This window comes from Pinus tabuliformis, chromosome 1_2, assembly GCF_031772625.1.
Source record: "Pinus tabuliformis cultivar Carrire ecotype Pingquan chromosome 1_2, CPIR1, whole genome shotgun sequence".
NCBI lineage: Eukaryota > Viridiplantae > Streptophyta > Pinopsida > Pinales > Pinaceae > Pinus > Pinus tabuliformis.
In genome coordinates, this window is record NC_142298.1 from 206,312,910 (window position 1) to 206,328,389 (window position 15,480).

The 15,480-nt window shown below is 38.1% G+C and overlaps 1 protein-coding gene across 1 annotated transcript in view; it reads left to right on the forward strand.

The window, feature by feature from the left end:
• The first annotated feature begins 863 nt into the window (after positions 1-863).
• LOC149205181 (uncharacterized) overlaps positions 864-15,480 on the forward strand; it is a 40,763-nt gene continuing 26,146 nt past the window's right edge. The window contains 1 exon segment of the mRNA XM_089397336.1: positions 864-1,117. Within this exon segment, the coding sequence (XP_089253462.1) occupies positions 864-1,117 (254 nt within the window).

Here is a 15,480-nt window from a genome sequence, read left to right on the forward strand (position 1 = left end):
ACCAAATTAGAAATAAAATGTGGTCCATTGTCAGAAACAAGTTCTCTAGGAACACCAAATCTAGTAAATATTTTAGTAAAAAGAAAATCAACAACTCTTTCAGTAGCAAAAGAAATAGCTTTAGCTTCTACCCATTTTATAACAAAATCTGTGCGAACCAAAATATGCTTTTTATTTGATGATATTGGATTTATTGGTCCTACGAAATCAATGGCCCATTTTTTAAAAGGCTCAATCATAACTTGAGGACATAAAGGAATTTCTTTGGTTTCATTAGGCTGACCAACGCGCTGACAACTGTCACACCACTTAACATACTGTTTGGCATCTTTGAACAAAGAAGGCCAAAAATAGCCAACTCGTAACACTTTGTATGCAATCCACTTATCAGCGAAGTGACCCCCACAAGGTTCATCATGGGAAGATTTTAAAATATCAAACACTTCTTCCTCCCTTACACATCTATGAATAATGAGATCTGCTCCAGTGCAAAAGAGGTCTCCTTGGATCCAGGAATATGCAGCACTTTTCTGAATGATATTCTGCATTTCACGAGTGGATAAGTGAGGTGGTTATTTTCCAGTGACTAAATAGTTAGCTATGTCAGCAAACCATGAGGATTTTGTTGACACAGAAAAAAGATGTTTGATCCAAAATGGATCCTAAAAACCCTTTAAGTCTTCAAAAATAAAAAACTATCACAAAGGATGAACTTCTAAAAATTGCGGATTACACAATCAGGCCTGAAAAACATGAAGAAACAGTAAAAAACAGAGCTATCGGAGGCTTGAAAAATGATGCACATGAGCCGTTGGATCTGGTCAATCAATGGTCCAGATCCGATCAAAATATCACAATCGAAGATGGAAAGCGGAGGCTACCATATGGAATATGCGACAGTGATTAGTGCGAGTCAACGAGGACCGTCAATCAAGCATGCAGATAAACGGCCCAGGTTAACTCGCAATATTGCATCGGCAAAATACAAGGGAATGCTTACCAAAGGCCCAAGGACTATGCGATATGCGAGTGCGATATCGCAATATCGCATCACAGCGAAACAAAGGAGTGAGGTAGATACAAATGCGTCCGATGCGATGAAGCCAGACTCGAAAAGGTTTATAAATGCAACTGTATATTATTGGAAGTCCACCATAAAGCCATGCATCAAGATTTTCAGTGTTTTAAATTTATTTTGCAAATACAGAGGAAACCATGGCACATGGGCACTTGTGACTTGCGATAGCGATCAAAGGCGGAGCCGATAAGAGTCTAGGGCAGATTTAATGATTTTTTAAGTCCGATAGAAAGTTTTTTTTCAGGTTTTTCATATTTTTAGTGTATTTCTCTATATAAACAGAGAACGACTATTTTGTGGATTTTAAAGGTGCCGATGGTCCCTTCTGTTGCAGAACAGGTGGCCACCATCCCTGAAGACGTTTAACAATGATTGCTTAATTCTTAAAGGGGATTTGAGTAGACAGAGGTTGGGAGCCAGAGAGCCCAGAAGAGGAAACGAACAAACAACACCGATTGGCTTAAAGCCACAGAATGATAGAGATAGAGGCAGGCAGTGCTGAGACAGAGAGAAACAGAGACAGAGAGCGAGAGGGAGAGTCTATGTACTCGGAGAGACATGAGGGATTCATGTAAACGCCTGTTGTTTTGTATATGTTGTGTTGAGACTCAAATTAAGCTCACTTTTGTAAAATTCTGCTCTTGAAGACATAATAGAGAGGTTACCACTAAAGGCTGGACTAGGAGACGTAGCCCAGGAGTTTTGGGTGAACTCCTTGATTATTTTGTTGTGTTATGTGTGTATATCGATTGTGTTCTTATAACTACTTCATTGTCTATATTATTCGTAATATTTTTGATCTGTTGCACTATGTAATATAGGAAAATCTTGCACATGAGTCTGTAATACCTTAATATTAATCTAAGATCTCATTTTCAAATCAAGTGGTACTAGAGCTTTAGGTTTGCTAAGGTTAGACAAGCTTGTGTTGGATTCTTGAATGCTAACTAGGTAAAATCTCAAACTAGGAGAAGGAGAACTCGTTGAGACTAATCCATAGATTGGAAGAGTCTACTCTTAGAGGAGAATGGCCAGAGAAGTCCCATTGGAATCAAAATCTCAATTCATGGACAGTTTATGGCCATGTGAGCCATGGTGGAAGAGATGTTTAGGGAATTTAAGAAGGGTCGAGGTGAAAGCACCTCAACACCCAAAAAAAACAAAGGAGTAGAGGAACCTTCCCTAGATGCCCACCCAGAGAACAAAGGGAAAGGGGAAAAGCCTCCTCCATCATCTCCTCCACCATCACCTCCATCATCCTCATCTCCTAGCCCTGAAAAGAAAAAGAAGAAAACATATTTCATTAAATTAGATGTAAAGTTTGATTTTCCAATCTATGATGGAGAATAAAATGTAGAGAAGCTAGATAACTAGATTAGATAGATTGATGTATATTGTAGGGTGCAAAACATTGATTCAGGGAGGAGAAAAATTCAACTGGATAGCCTTCACCTTGGAGGAACTGCACTAGTGTGGTGGGAAGGTAAAACACTAGAGGATTTGAAGAAGAATGGTAAAATTCTTTCTACCTGGAATGAATTTGTTTCTGCCATTGAAAAATAATTCTACCCACTAGCTTATATGCAGCAAGCAATGATGAGTTGCCAAACTCTTTGCCAATTAAAGGGGCAAAGAGTACAAAGTTATACCCAGGAATTTAGAAAAAGAGCTTTAGCTCTAGGTATTTCTCTAGATTCACCTGAAACTTTGTTGAAGTATATAGGTGGTCTGCATAGCTATTTGAATCACACCATTCTCATGTTTAACCCCACTAGCCTAGATGATGTATCAGTTTAGGCTACACATCTAAAGGCTAGAGGCAAGAATGTGAACCTAGAGATTGGGGGATCATCAAAACCCTCTGCAAGAAAGAAAAAGGAAAAGAAGAAGCAGAAATGGAAGGAGAGGAAGGAAAACGCTGTACAGAAAGACAAACCTTCATGCACTCACTGCAAGAAGGATGGACACGATGATGAACACTACTAGTCTTTGCATCTGGAGCTGAAACCTAAGAAGTTTGGTGGTAAGAAGAAGAAGACTGCTGCTGCTATTCAGAAAGACTTGGGGTCAGACTCAGGTGATGAAACAACAGTCATAGCCACAGGTATAAAAGGTAAAAATTCTGAAGCATCTACAAGTAATTCTGCACAATCTATTGATAATGAAGATAATGAGAGGAAAAGACATGAGCTTTTTCATATTAGAGTTATTTCCAAGCACCAAAAGATTGATACTTTATTTGATAGTGGTTCACAAGTAAACTTTATTTCTGAAACAATTGTAAATAATTTGGGCTTACTAACAACACCTCACAAGAAGCCATATCCATTAGGTTGGGTATGTGTTAAAGCAAAGCTACAAGTGACTAGACACTGTAAACTTAGGTTTGCTATTAGGTCAACATTTGTAGATGAGGTTGAGTTAGATATAGTTCCCTTATATATATGTGGTATTGTTTTAGGAAGTCCTAACTTGTATGATAGAAAAGCCATTTTCTAGAGAGCTAAAAATAAGTATCAACTCACTAAAGATGGAATAGAATATATTTTAGGAGCTCATCCACTCAAAAATAACTACTCTCTCATAAACTCAGGGCAGATGAAAAGAATTGTAAATTCATGCAAGAAATTTTTACTAATGGTTGTAAAGGAAAAGATCCCTGATAAAACCAATGTATTTGAGGGCTGTGATGCTAAACAAATAGCTGATTTAGTTAAAGCTATTTTAGAATATGATATCCTATTTCAAGAACCTAAAGTTCTGCCACCCAAAAGGGAAATAGTACATGATATTCATTTGCAGCAATATGCTCCAATGCCTAACATCGGAATGTACAATTTATCCGCTTTAGAGAATGCAAGAAGCAGGTACAGGAGGTGCTCGATAAAGGGTTCATAAGACCAAGGACATCACCATGCAGATCTCCAATCGTGTTGGTGAGAAAGAAAGATGATTCATGGAGGATGTGCATTGATTATAGAGCACTAAATAAAATAATGATAAAGAATCGTTATCCTCTTCCTCGCATTGATGATCTATTAGATTAGCTGAAAGAAACAATTTACTTTTCCAAGTTGGACTTGTGTAGTGGCTATCAAAAAGGTTAGAGTTGCAGAACAAGATGCATGGAAGACTTCTTTCAAAACAAAGCAAGGGTTGTATGAATGGATGGTTATGCCTTTTGGCTTAAATAATGCTCCTGCCACTTTCATGGGAGTTATGAATGATGTACTCCAACCTTTTATTGATGATTTTGTAATTGTATATTTAGATGACATTCTTGTTTTTAGTAAAACATAGGAAGAAAATTTGAAGCATGTACAACAGACTTTAGATGTTTTGAAAAGAGAAAATCTCTATGTGAAGTTATAAAAATGTGAATTTGGCAAAACATCTTTAAATTATTTGGGTCATATTGTAGGGGGTGGTGAATTGAAGATAGATCCCTCTAAGGTTGAAGTCATTGTGAACTGGCCTCAACCCAAATTTGCTACAGAAGTTAGGAGTTTCCTAGGAGTAGCACGATATTGGAGAAAGTTTATTGCTAACTTTTCCTTGATTACAGCTCCCTTACATGCTTTAACAGGATTGAACAAGGTGTTTCAGTGGGGAGGCAAATAGCAAAAAACCTTCTACACCTTGAAATAAAAAATTAGTACAACACCAGTGCTAGCACTGCTAGATCTTTAATGACCATTTGAGATTGAAACAGATGCCAATGACTATGCCATGGGAGCAGTGTTGATGCAACATGGTAAACCCATATGTTATCATTCTGAGACATTTACTTCTGTAGTAGTTAATTATTCCACATATGATAAAGAATTGTATGCATTAGTACAAAGTGTAAAAAAGTGGAAACATTACCTAATGGGCAAAGAAACAATTATAGATACAGATCATCAACCACTTCAATATTTTCACTCACAAACTAAAATTCAGCAATGAAGACACTGTAGGTGGATGGGTTTTCTATAGCTGTTTCATCTTGTCATCAGATATAAGAAACGCATACACAATAAGGTTGCAGATATGCTATCAAGACCAATCACAAATGCATCTACTATACTTAAGCATAACTCAGTAATTCATGAAAGCTACATTGAACAATATGCTCAAGATGTATATTTTAAAGATGTATATGTAACTTTAAGTTAGGGCAAACAAGTAGAAGAATTGGATTATCGTGTTAAGGACTAACTCTTATATCATTTGGGAAAGTTATGTATTCCTCAAACTGAAAGAGTTAACATAATCCGAGAAGCACATACTTCTCTAATATCATGTCATTTTGGTGTAAGTAAAATAGTTGCAAAGGTTTTGTTATTGGCAAAGAATGCATGAAATAGTTTCTAGATATATTAAAGGTTGTACCATGTGTGCTACAAGCAAGCCCAGTAATAAAAAATTAGGCTTACACTCCACTTCTAGTTCCTTCTCATCCTTGGGAAAGTGTTTCCATAGACTTTGTTTGGGGATTGACAATCTCTAGAAAAGGTCATGATTATTTATATGTTATTTTGGACAAGTTCAACAAAATGTGTATTTTAATACCTTGTAACAAGTAGATTACAGCTGAACAAACAATGAAGTTGTTCTTTTAGCATGTATGGGTTCATTTTGGGTTACCCACTTCCATTGTATCTGATCAAGATTCCCGATTTGTTAGGAAGTTTTGTTCAAGTCTGTAGGAATTGATGGACACCAGATTGAAGAAGAGCACAAAATTTTATCCACAAACAGATGGCCAAATAGAGGTGGTCAACAGGAAAGTGATCCAGTTGCTCAGGGGCTATTGTAGCAAGCATCCCAAGCTTTGGGATGAACATTTGTGTTATGTGCAACATGCTTACAACCATGCTAAGTACTCTTGTACTCAAAGATCTCCTTTTGAGACTTGTTTTGGTTTTACACCAAAGTCTCCCTTGGATTTTGTCTTTGGATAGGACATAGCAGTTGATGGACACAGTGATGTGGACAAAGAAACCAAGTTCATTGAACATATCTAAGAAATTCACCAACCAGTGTAGGAACAAATGGAAAGAAGCTAGGCCAAGTATAAGGCAAGGCATGACAAGAATCGAATTGAACATAGCTTCCAAGTTGGTGATCAAGTTTGGCTATACATCAGCAAAGACAGAATGCAAGGTGAAGGTAAGAAGCTGAAGCTAATAAGGTATGGGCCTTTCAAGATACTTGAGAAAATTGGTGAAAACACTTTTCGCCTTGATTTTCTAGCTTACATGCACATCTATTCAGTAGTTAATACAGAAAACTTGAGACTGTTTGAATCGTCATTAATTGAATATCCCGAAGAGAAAATTCAGTTGCCTTCTATTGATGATCTGTTGCTTGAATATCTCAATGAGTTGTAGGAAGACACAGTTCTAGATAGGAACGCGAGAACTACGTGTAGAGGGGATGTTGAGTACCTTAGAATTGGACTCAAAGGTTCAAAACCAAGCAGTGCATGATGGATAGAAATTGGACAAGTGAGCAATTTGTATCCTCACTTGATTGATGCTTGAAAACGAACTTTTGGTTGTCCAAAAGATTTTCAGTGGGAAGGCGTCATCCAAAATGGATCCTAAAAACCCTATAAGTCTTCAAAAATAAAAAGTTATTGTAAAGGATGAACTTTTAAAAATGGCAGATTACACAATCGGGCATGAAAAACATGAAGAAATAGTGAAAGACAGAGCTATTGGAGGCTTGAACAATGATGCATAGGAGCCGTCGAATCTGGCCAATCAACGGTCTAGATCCAATCGGCATATCACAATCGGAGATGGCAAGCGGAGGCTAGTAGAGGCTACCATATGGAAGTTGCAACAGCGATTAGCGTGAGTCAATGAGGACCATCGATAAAGTGCGTAGATCGATGGCCCAGGTTAACTCGCAATATCGCATCGGCAAAATACAAGGGAGCACTTACCAAAGGCTCGGGGACTATGCAATATGCAATTTTGATATTGAAATATCGCATCAGAGCGATATAAAGGAGCGGGGCCAATACAAATGAACCCGATGCGATGAAGCTAGACACAAAAGGGTTTATAAATGCAAATGTATATTATTTGAAGTTTGCCATAAGCCATGCATCGGGATTTTCAGTGTTTTAATGTATTTTGAAAATACAAAGGAAACCATGGCACATGGGCACTTGTGACTTGCAATAGCGATCAATGGCGGACCTGATAGGATTCTAGGGTGGATTTAATGATTTTTGAAGTCCGATAGAAAGAGTTTTTACAGGTTTTCAGAGTTTTTAGTGTATTTCTCTATGTAAATAGAGAACGACTATTTTGGGGATTTCAAAGTTGTCGATGGTCCCTTCCATTGCAGAACAAGTGGCCACCATCCCTGAAGACATTTAGCAATGATTGCTGAATGCTCAGAGGGGATTTTAGCGGACAGAGGTTGGGAGCTAGAGAGCCCAGAAGAGGAAACGAACAGATAGCACCGATTGGCTTAAAAGCCAAAGAATGACAGAGATAGAGGCAAGCAGTGCTGAGACAGAGAGAAAAAGAGACAAAGAACGAGAGGGATAGTCTGTGTACGCAAAGAGACTTGGGGGATTCAAGTAAACTCCTGTTGTTTTGTATCTGTTGTGTTGAGATTCAAATTGAGCTCACTTTTATAAAACTCTACTCTTGAAGACATAATAGAGAGGTCACACTAAAGGCTGGACCAGGAGATGTAGCCCAGGATTTTTGGGTGAACTCCTTGATTATTTTGTTGTGTTATGTGTGTATATCTGTTATGTTTTTCTAATTGCTTCATTATCTATATTATTCGCAATCTTTTCGATCCGTTGCACTAAGTAATATAGGCAAATCCTGCACATGAGTCTGTAATACCTTAATATTAATCTAAGCTCTCATTTTCAGATCAATGTTTATCAGGAAAATCATCATCAACAGGAATTGCTTCACCAGGATTATTTAATCTTGAAAGATAATGTGCTACTACATTTGATTTTCCTAGTCTATCAACAATAGTAATGTTAAATTCCTGTAACAATATCAAACACCTAGTCACTCTACCACTAGCTAATTGTTTATTCATCAAATACCTTATTTCAGAATGGTCATTATGTACAAAGACTTCATATCATGTAATATAATGTCTAAATTTATTAATAGAAAAAATTACAGCTAAAAACTCTTTGTCAGTAACGGTATAATTGAGTTCAGCGAGTGACAAGTTTTTTCTAATGAAATAAATAGCATAAGATTGTTTGTCTTCTTCTTGTCTTAAAGTTGTGCCAATAACAGTATCTGAGACATTAGAGGAAATATGGAATGGCAGGGACCATTTTGGTCCCCTCAAAACTGGTGCATGGACTAATTTTTCCTTCAAGGTCTCAAAGGACTATTGGCAAGTTGTGGACCAAGAAAACTCACTATCTTTGGCCAAAGGTTGGAAAATGGGGGTAGCTATCCTTGAGAAATTCTCAATGAATCTCCTATAGTAGCGCACATGTCCTATAAAACCTCTCACTTCCCTTTGAGTTTTGGGTATAGGAAGACTCAAAATGACTTCTATTTTTACAGGGTCAACCTAGATACCTTTGTCGGAAATAAGATGACCAAGAACCACTCTTTCCTTGCACATTAATCTACATTTCTTATCGCTCAAGGTGAGATGAGCTTCTTGGTAGCGAAGAAGAACTTTTTCTAGATTCTTGATGGCTTCCTGAAATGAATCACCAAACATAGAGAGATCGTCCATATAGATTTCTACGCACTCAAGGTCAACAAAAATAGGAAAAACTTCCCTTTGAAAGGTAGCTGGGGCATTACATAGCCCAAAGGGAAGTACTCAATAAGAAAATGTACCCCATGGAAATGTGAAAGTAGTTTTGTCTTGATCCTTGGGTGCTATCTATATCTAGTTATATCCGCTAAAGCCATCTAGAAAAGAAAAGTACTTCTTACCAGCGAGGGTATCAAGTACCTGATCGTTGAAAGGAAGGGGGAAGTAATATTTGAGAGTGCATTTATTCAATTCTCTATAGTCAATACAAATGCACCATCTCCCATCTTTCTTTGGGACTAATACTAGTGGAGAGACCCACTGGCTATCAGAAATGGGATAGATAAAATCAACATCTAAGAGTTTTTGCAATTCTTCCTTTACACTGTCTCTTAGAGATGGGTTCATTCGCCTTTGGTATTGTCAGACAGGTCATGCTCCATCCTGAATATATATATTGGTGTGTACAAGTTTCATGAGGGATGCCTTTCAATGTTCATATCTTTGTAACCCCATGCTAAGGCATCGATATGGTTTCACAACAAATTCACAAGTTGTTCTTGCTAAGAAGGATCCAAGTCTGAACTGATATACAAGGATTTACCTAGACTAATATCTATAAGGGTAGTATCAGGCTCAAGAGTACACAAAGGTATTGCTAGTGATGGTGATGATGGAGGTAGAGAGACATATCTACCTTGAAAATATAGACTAAAAATCTGACTCAATGACTCGAAATTAGGCATGGTGTCTAGATTGTTCAGGAAGTCTTAAATCTCACCCTCCTGTGAGGACTCAGCATTTCGATGTATCAAGAAAACAGGTTGAATTTCCTCATCACTACTGTAGTCTAACCATTAAGTGTCTCGGAGCTCCTAAATGGATTTAGCGGGTGGATATAAGGTGACCTTCTTTTTGGAATCTCCATGGGAAATATACATATCACCAGAACAACATCTGATATAAGCATCAACTGTAGCAAGCCATGGTCATCCCAAGATCAATGGATGCCCTCCCACAAGGTTCTTTGGCTGAAGCACAATGAAATTTGTAGGATATTCCCAAGAATCTAGGGAAATGACCACATCATCCAACACCCCTTCCTGCTTGATTTTAGATCTATCCGCCAGTTCAAGCACAATGGGAGTAGGATGAATATGGACCAATCCAAGTTGATCCATGATTTTCTTGGTCATAACATTAATGGCTTCCCCTAGGTCTATAAGTACATTGGAGACAAGGAAATCACCTATTTAAACAAAAACAACAGGGTCTCCGGGGTCAATATATTTTTCCATGTGCATACACCCTGTCATCAAATTTGTTGCTCTACCAACAAATTGAATAGTTTGAGGTTCCAATCGTCTCCTTCCTGGCTTCTTGAGATAGAGTTCCCTAATGATTTTTGTATAGATGGGGATATATTTGATAGCTTGGAGCAAAGGTACAATTATAAAATGGTTCCTAAGCTCAGAATCCAAGCAAGACACAAGAATGGGGTCTTTCTTCTCCACAACTAACCTCTTTGGATAGGGAGGTCGGTTGGAAGAATATGACAAGGGCTCAAAATGTATAGGTGTTGCACAAAATATTGTCACCATGACATTCTGCAATCAGTGTGAGTCTATCACCACTCATACTTTTCTCCTTTGCAAGTCTTAAACCTCAGTTCTTCATGTCAAGCCTTGAAAAATGAGAGAAAGCCCTTAAAAATCTCTAAAACTCTGGTTTCGCACTTTCTCTTAGCATTACCTGTGGTCCCGCACCTATTGGTCATGTCCCCTATGCACCTGACCGCTCTGTCTCTGTGTAATGGGTGTGGACCCCTGTAAAAGTCAAAAAGGCGCAAGTACATTCTTAAAAACTCACTTTGGGTTATTTCTGGAAGCTTCTAGAGGGAATCCTGAGGTGGCAAGTTTGCTCCTTTAAGGTTCATGCATCCCATACCTTAAGGAGCTAACCCCTTGATGTGAGGAGCTTATCCCTTTGAAGGAGGACTCTATCCCTTCATAGGTGGACCTGTAACTTCCTTCCTCTACATTATAAAATGAGGCATTGGGCTAGTTAGTGAATAGGTTGAAAGCTGAATATTTTTTAGGTGAAATGCTATTGGAATTTAGTCTTCCTAATTGAGCTTGAGAGGAGAGATTACATACCTTTTTTATCTCATTGGGAAGAGTTTGAGGCTTTTCAAAGTAGAGGATATTCTAGCTTGGACCCTGGGAGGAGCTTGTACAACATCAAGGCACCAAAGGTTGTAAAGTTCTTCTATTTTCAAAGTTGATACAATCAAGTTTATTTTTCTCAATAAGCTGTGTTTTATGGTTTATTTCATGGATTCCTTGATCACCATGATGAATATGATTTATTATATTAGCTATGCAGGTGTTATTTGATGTGTGCTTGTTTCTGATTGCAAGTTCTTAAAAGGAAACTCTTTCAGACGATCGAAGTGTGGCTGCCAGAAACTAGCATTGGACTTAAGGTAGGGTCTAAAACACCTCTTGGTTTTTATTAATAAATCGCAATATATTTAGAGAAAGGTAGATTTGCTTGTTCTGCTTGTCGCTAGATATCTATTGATACTAGGGAGATCGGTCTTGTCCGCAAGAACGATTTATCCGGCCGATAAATTGGAAACTCCACTGGGGACTTGAATTTTGGTTCTTTGCCTTTACTTTTACTTTGACTTGAGAAACTTTTTCTTGTTTCTGGTTTTTGCTTGATGTGTGTGGGATTGGGTAGTTTTTAGGATCTGGAATATATTTTGTTTTTTCCAAAATTTTGAAGAGGACCACACTTTCTTTTACAAGACAGTGCAGACATCCCCGCACTGTTCCTTTAGTGCACAGAGCGGTACCGCATCTGGTTCTACTAGAAGCCTGCGGACCCTATCAAAATTTTTGAGAAAACTAAATTGTTTTCGTCCAGTTAAGCTTAGGATTTATTTACGCTTTTTAGTCTCTGCCCAGATCTGCATGTGTCCTATCAAAAATTTCTTGTAAGTAAGTTCCATTGGCATTTTGGTTTTAGGTGATTTTCTAGAAGTTTTGCGTGCCTGGATTGATTTTCGCTTGGTCTTTGTAGTGACTGAGAGATTAGAAGCCTAAGAAACCTTAGATTACCCTGGTCTTTTTTGTCTTCTTGATGAGTCTGACTGATTTTTGAAATCTACCCTTGGTGAGAGATAGATCTCGTTTTCTCTTTGCAAAGCTTTGAACGAACTTGTTTGAAAGTTTTGAATTTCATTTTTTAAAAAAGAAAACATAGCTGGGTGTTTTTTGATTAATTTGTTATTCTGAATGAATTAGTCCTTAGTTTGTTGAATAACTAAGTAAAACGTCCTCAAAAGGAAATTTTTAAAGCTTTTACTTCAATTAGGTTTTTAGAAACTTTTAGATCTCAAGCTTAGTTTTTTATAGTTTTGAGTGTTTTCTAGAAATTGTAGAATCTCTTTTGAAATAAATTGTTTTCTATAGTTTTTGAGTGTTGAAAAAGAAAGGGATTTTTTGTGAGCATAATTAGTAGTCTCGTTTTTGAGTTTATTACAAAAGACAAAAAATATTTTCTTTTCATTTATATGTTGAAAGAAAGATTTGTTTTTTCAAAGAATTGCATTCTCAACTCTTTCTTTAGCTAGAAATTCATTGAAGAAAAAGAATTGTTTATCATCTTAGGTGCATTTTTAGTGTTTTGGAGTCGATTCTTCACACCATAAAGTTTCATCTCCATTCCTATTGACTTAAGAACCAACCTATAAAAATAACGCTTAAAGTAAAATTGATCTAGCAATCTTTTTATTTCTAGTGCTCTTATTAACAACATAGCTTAGGCTAGTATCTTGGAGTAGGGAGTAATTAACTCTCCAAGATAGTTAAAACAAACAAGTAGCTATATCTTGCGGTAGGAAATAAATCCAATTGTTGCATGTATGCTCTGGGAAGCTCCTCTTAAAGGAGTCAAGCATGAGATCATATCTGAACCAGTGAGGTAATCAATCCTTCCTCATTGGGAACAATAGCAAATATACACATATTAAAAACAGTAAACCTCGAATTGACCATTGTCAAGGAGCCTGGGGTCACTTTTTTGTAAACCTTTGATTATGTCGAGGAGCCTTCAAGGGGATTGAGCTTTGTTACTCTACCCTTGCATGTGTATCGGATCGTAGACTGTTCCCCCAGGTATATTTTGTTTCTATTGGTAACCTTAGTGGCTATAATGTATAGGATTCTTTCCTAAGGTGATGGTGGAGGGAAGATCCCACTGTACCTTGAGTAGACGTCGACTAGACTCACTTGGACTCTCTGGGGGATTCTCTTCACTCGAGACAGTTTTGTGAAGAAACTTGTGCCAGTCTGTTTCATTAAGTAGGTTGTCGGGGTAACTGTTCCAACCGCCCTTTCTGTATTGAATTCTGCGACGTTAGATTTCATCACCAACTAGTGTTTTTGGTATGGAAAGTTACTGTTTGTGTATGGTTTGAACTCTTAGATTCTTTAGGCGTGTGATTCAATTGTTTGTTTCTTTAGAGACTTTAGGTGGTTTTATTGAGATTTTCTTTGTTTGCATGTGAAGTAATTAAAATATTTAATCATGGCTGAATTACCAAGACAATCTCATAGACTTCGGGGGAAACCTCCCTAGTATTCACCAAGCCAGCTTGAAGGGCTACGAGCTCTTGTAACTCCTAGTGACAATAGAGTTGGGTCACCGAAAGATAGAGAATCTTCTTTAATTGTTCATCTTGATTATCAAGTTCAAGCAACAAAGTATATTTCTGAACCAATTTCATTTTCCAAAGTTACTGGTAGTATTTCTTCTACTAGTGAATTAGCTGAAGAACCTAAAATTTCTGAGCCTGAAACTGAACCTGCTGCTACTCCATCCTTAGGATTTGCTTCTCCAACTTCTAGTGGTCCTGGTTCACCCAGGGTAGGAAGGATCATTACCCAAAATCTTCCTTCGGGACTCATTTCTATTGAAGAACTTGTTAGTCCAGAAGAAGATATAAGTCTCCTTGAAAATCAACCAACTTTAGAACTTAGGGAGCGTGAATCAATTTTCTACAGTCCACCTAGGAGGGACGCTTGGTACGTCTCATTGAACAACTTTTTATAAAACCCGGGTCTTAGTTTTTCACCACCTCGAATTCCTTTTCATCCAACACCTAGAGGTTATTATCCTCCTTTGAATATGTTGAGACAGTCATCCATGTTTTCCCAATCACCGGAAACCTTTTTATATGGCTGTCCTTCTGTTCCTTCTGGGTATCAATCACTCACTGGTACTTTTTCAGGAGCATCTCCTCAACCCATTAAACATGGGATATCAACTGGTAATAACGGAACTCAACCGTTGAGCGTAGAAGAAATTCTTATGATGTCTGGTGCTATTCCAAATCCACAACCTCAAGGTAGTCAGTTACCGCCTGGGGGGAAACCTCAAGGTACTCAATTACAGCCTGGGGGGCAACCTCAAGGTAGTCAGTTACCACCTAGGGGGAAACCTCAAGGGCAGTACATACCTTCAGGACAGTACATACCTCAAGGTCAACCCCAGTATCAATATATACCTCAAGGTCAACCCCAGTTTTAGTACGTGCCTCAATGTTATCAACCTCAAGGTCAGTACCCAACCCAAGGTTTCCAACCACCTTCTGGTCAATCATTCATACAAGGAACTGGAAATGTACCTTTGAATTATCAGCCCTATGCTCAATCTGGTTATGGTCCTCAATATGCTCAACCTTTTATGGGTCCATACCCCGGAATCAACATGGTGTCGGATCCATCTCAATCTCAACAGAACTTGCAACCTAATGTGCAGTTGTCATCTCAAATTGGACAACTTTTAGTTTTTGGTTCAACCCAGTAACCTGTCCAACCTACTATTCAAACATCTGCACCTGGTGTAGCTCATCATTCTGGGCCTAGTTCGCCTCGAACTCCACCTCAAACGACTGCTGCAACTACTGCAGCTTCCGTTCAATCTACCCCACCTACTTCTGGGGTATCGATGGCTCTGGTTTCTACTGTTCCTGCATCAACTCCTCAAGCATCTTTACCTCGGTCGAGACCTACAATTCAGACTTCGGTTCAGATGCTTGTAGGACAACGTGGTCCAAGTAAGGTTGTCACAAGTCAACCATAGTTCACTTATCAACCATACTAGGGACAGTACCAATTCGGTCCTGTTGTTCAAAGCCCAGTTTACCAGTATCAACCGTACCCTGGATATACTTATCAGCAACCTCAACAACCCCAGTTTGGTCTAGTTAATCCTGGTTTTCCGTGAGGATACAATATTCCCAATGCGATTCAAATTCCAAGTTATCCTGGATATCCTCCTCCTGGGGTTGGTCTTATGACCCAGGGTTTTCATGACCCTAACCATCAGTTATCATTTATTGCAACTTTGGACTTGCCTGATTTGTCGTGCCTTATGAATGATCCAATTAATTATCTTCCGTTTTGGCCGCCAATGTTGAATAAGTTTCCCAGTGATATCCCAAAGTTTGAAGGTAAATCAGGAGAGGACCTGTCAAACCATGTGATGACTTATCACCTCTAGTGTGCATCTAATTCCATTATAGATGATTCAATTCACTTACATCTTTTCCAACTGTTACACAAAAATATCGT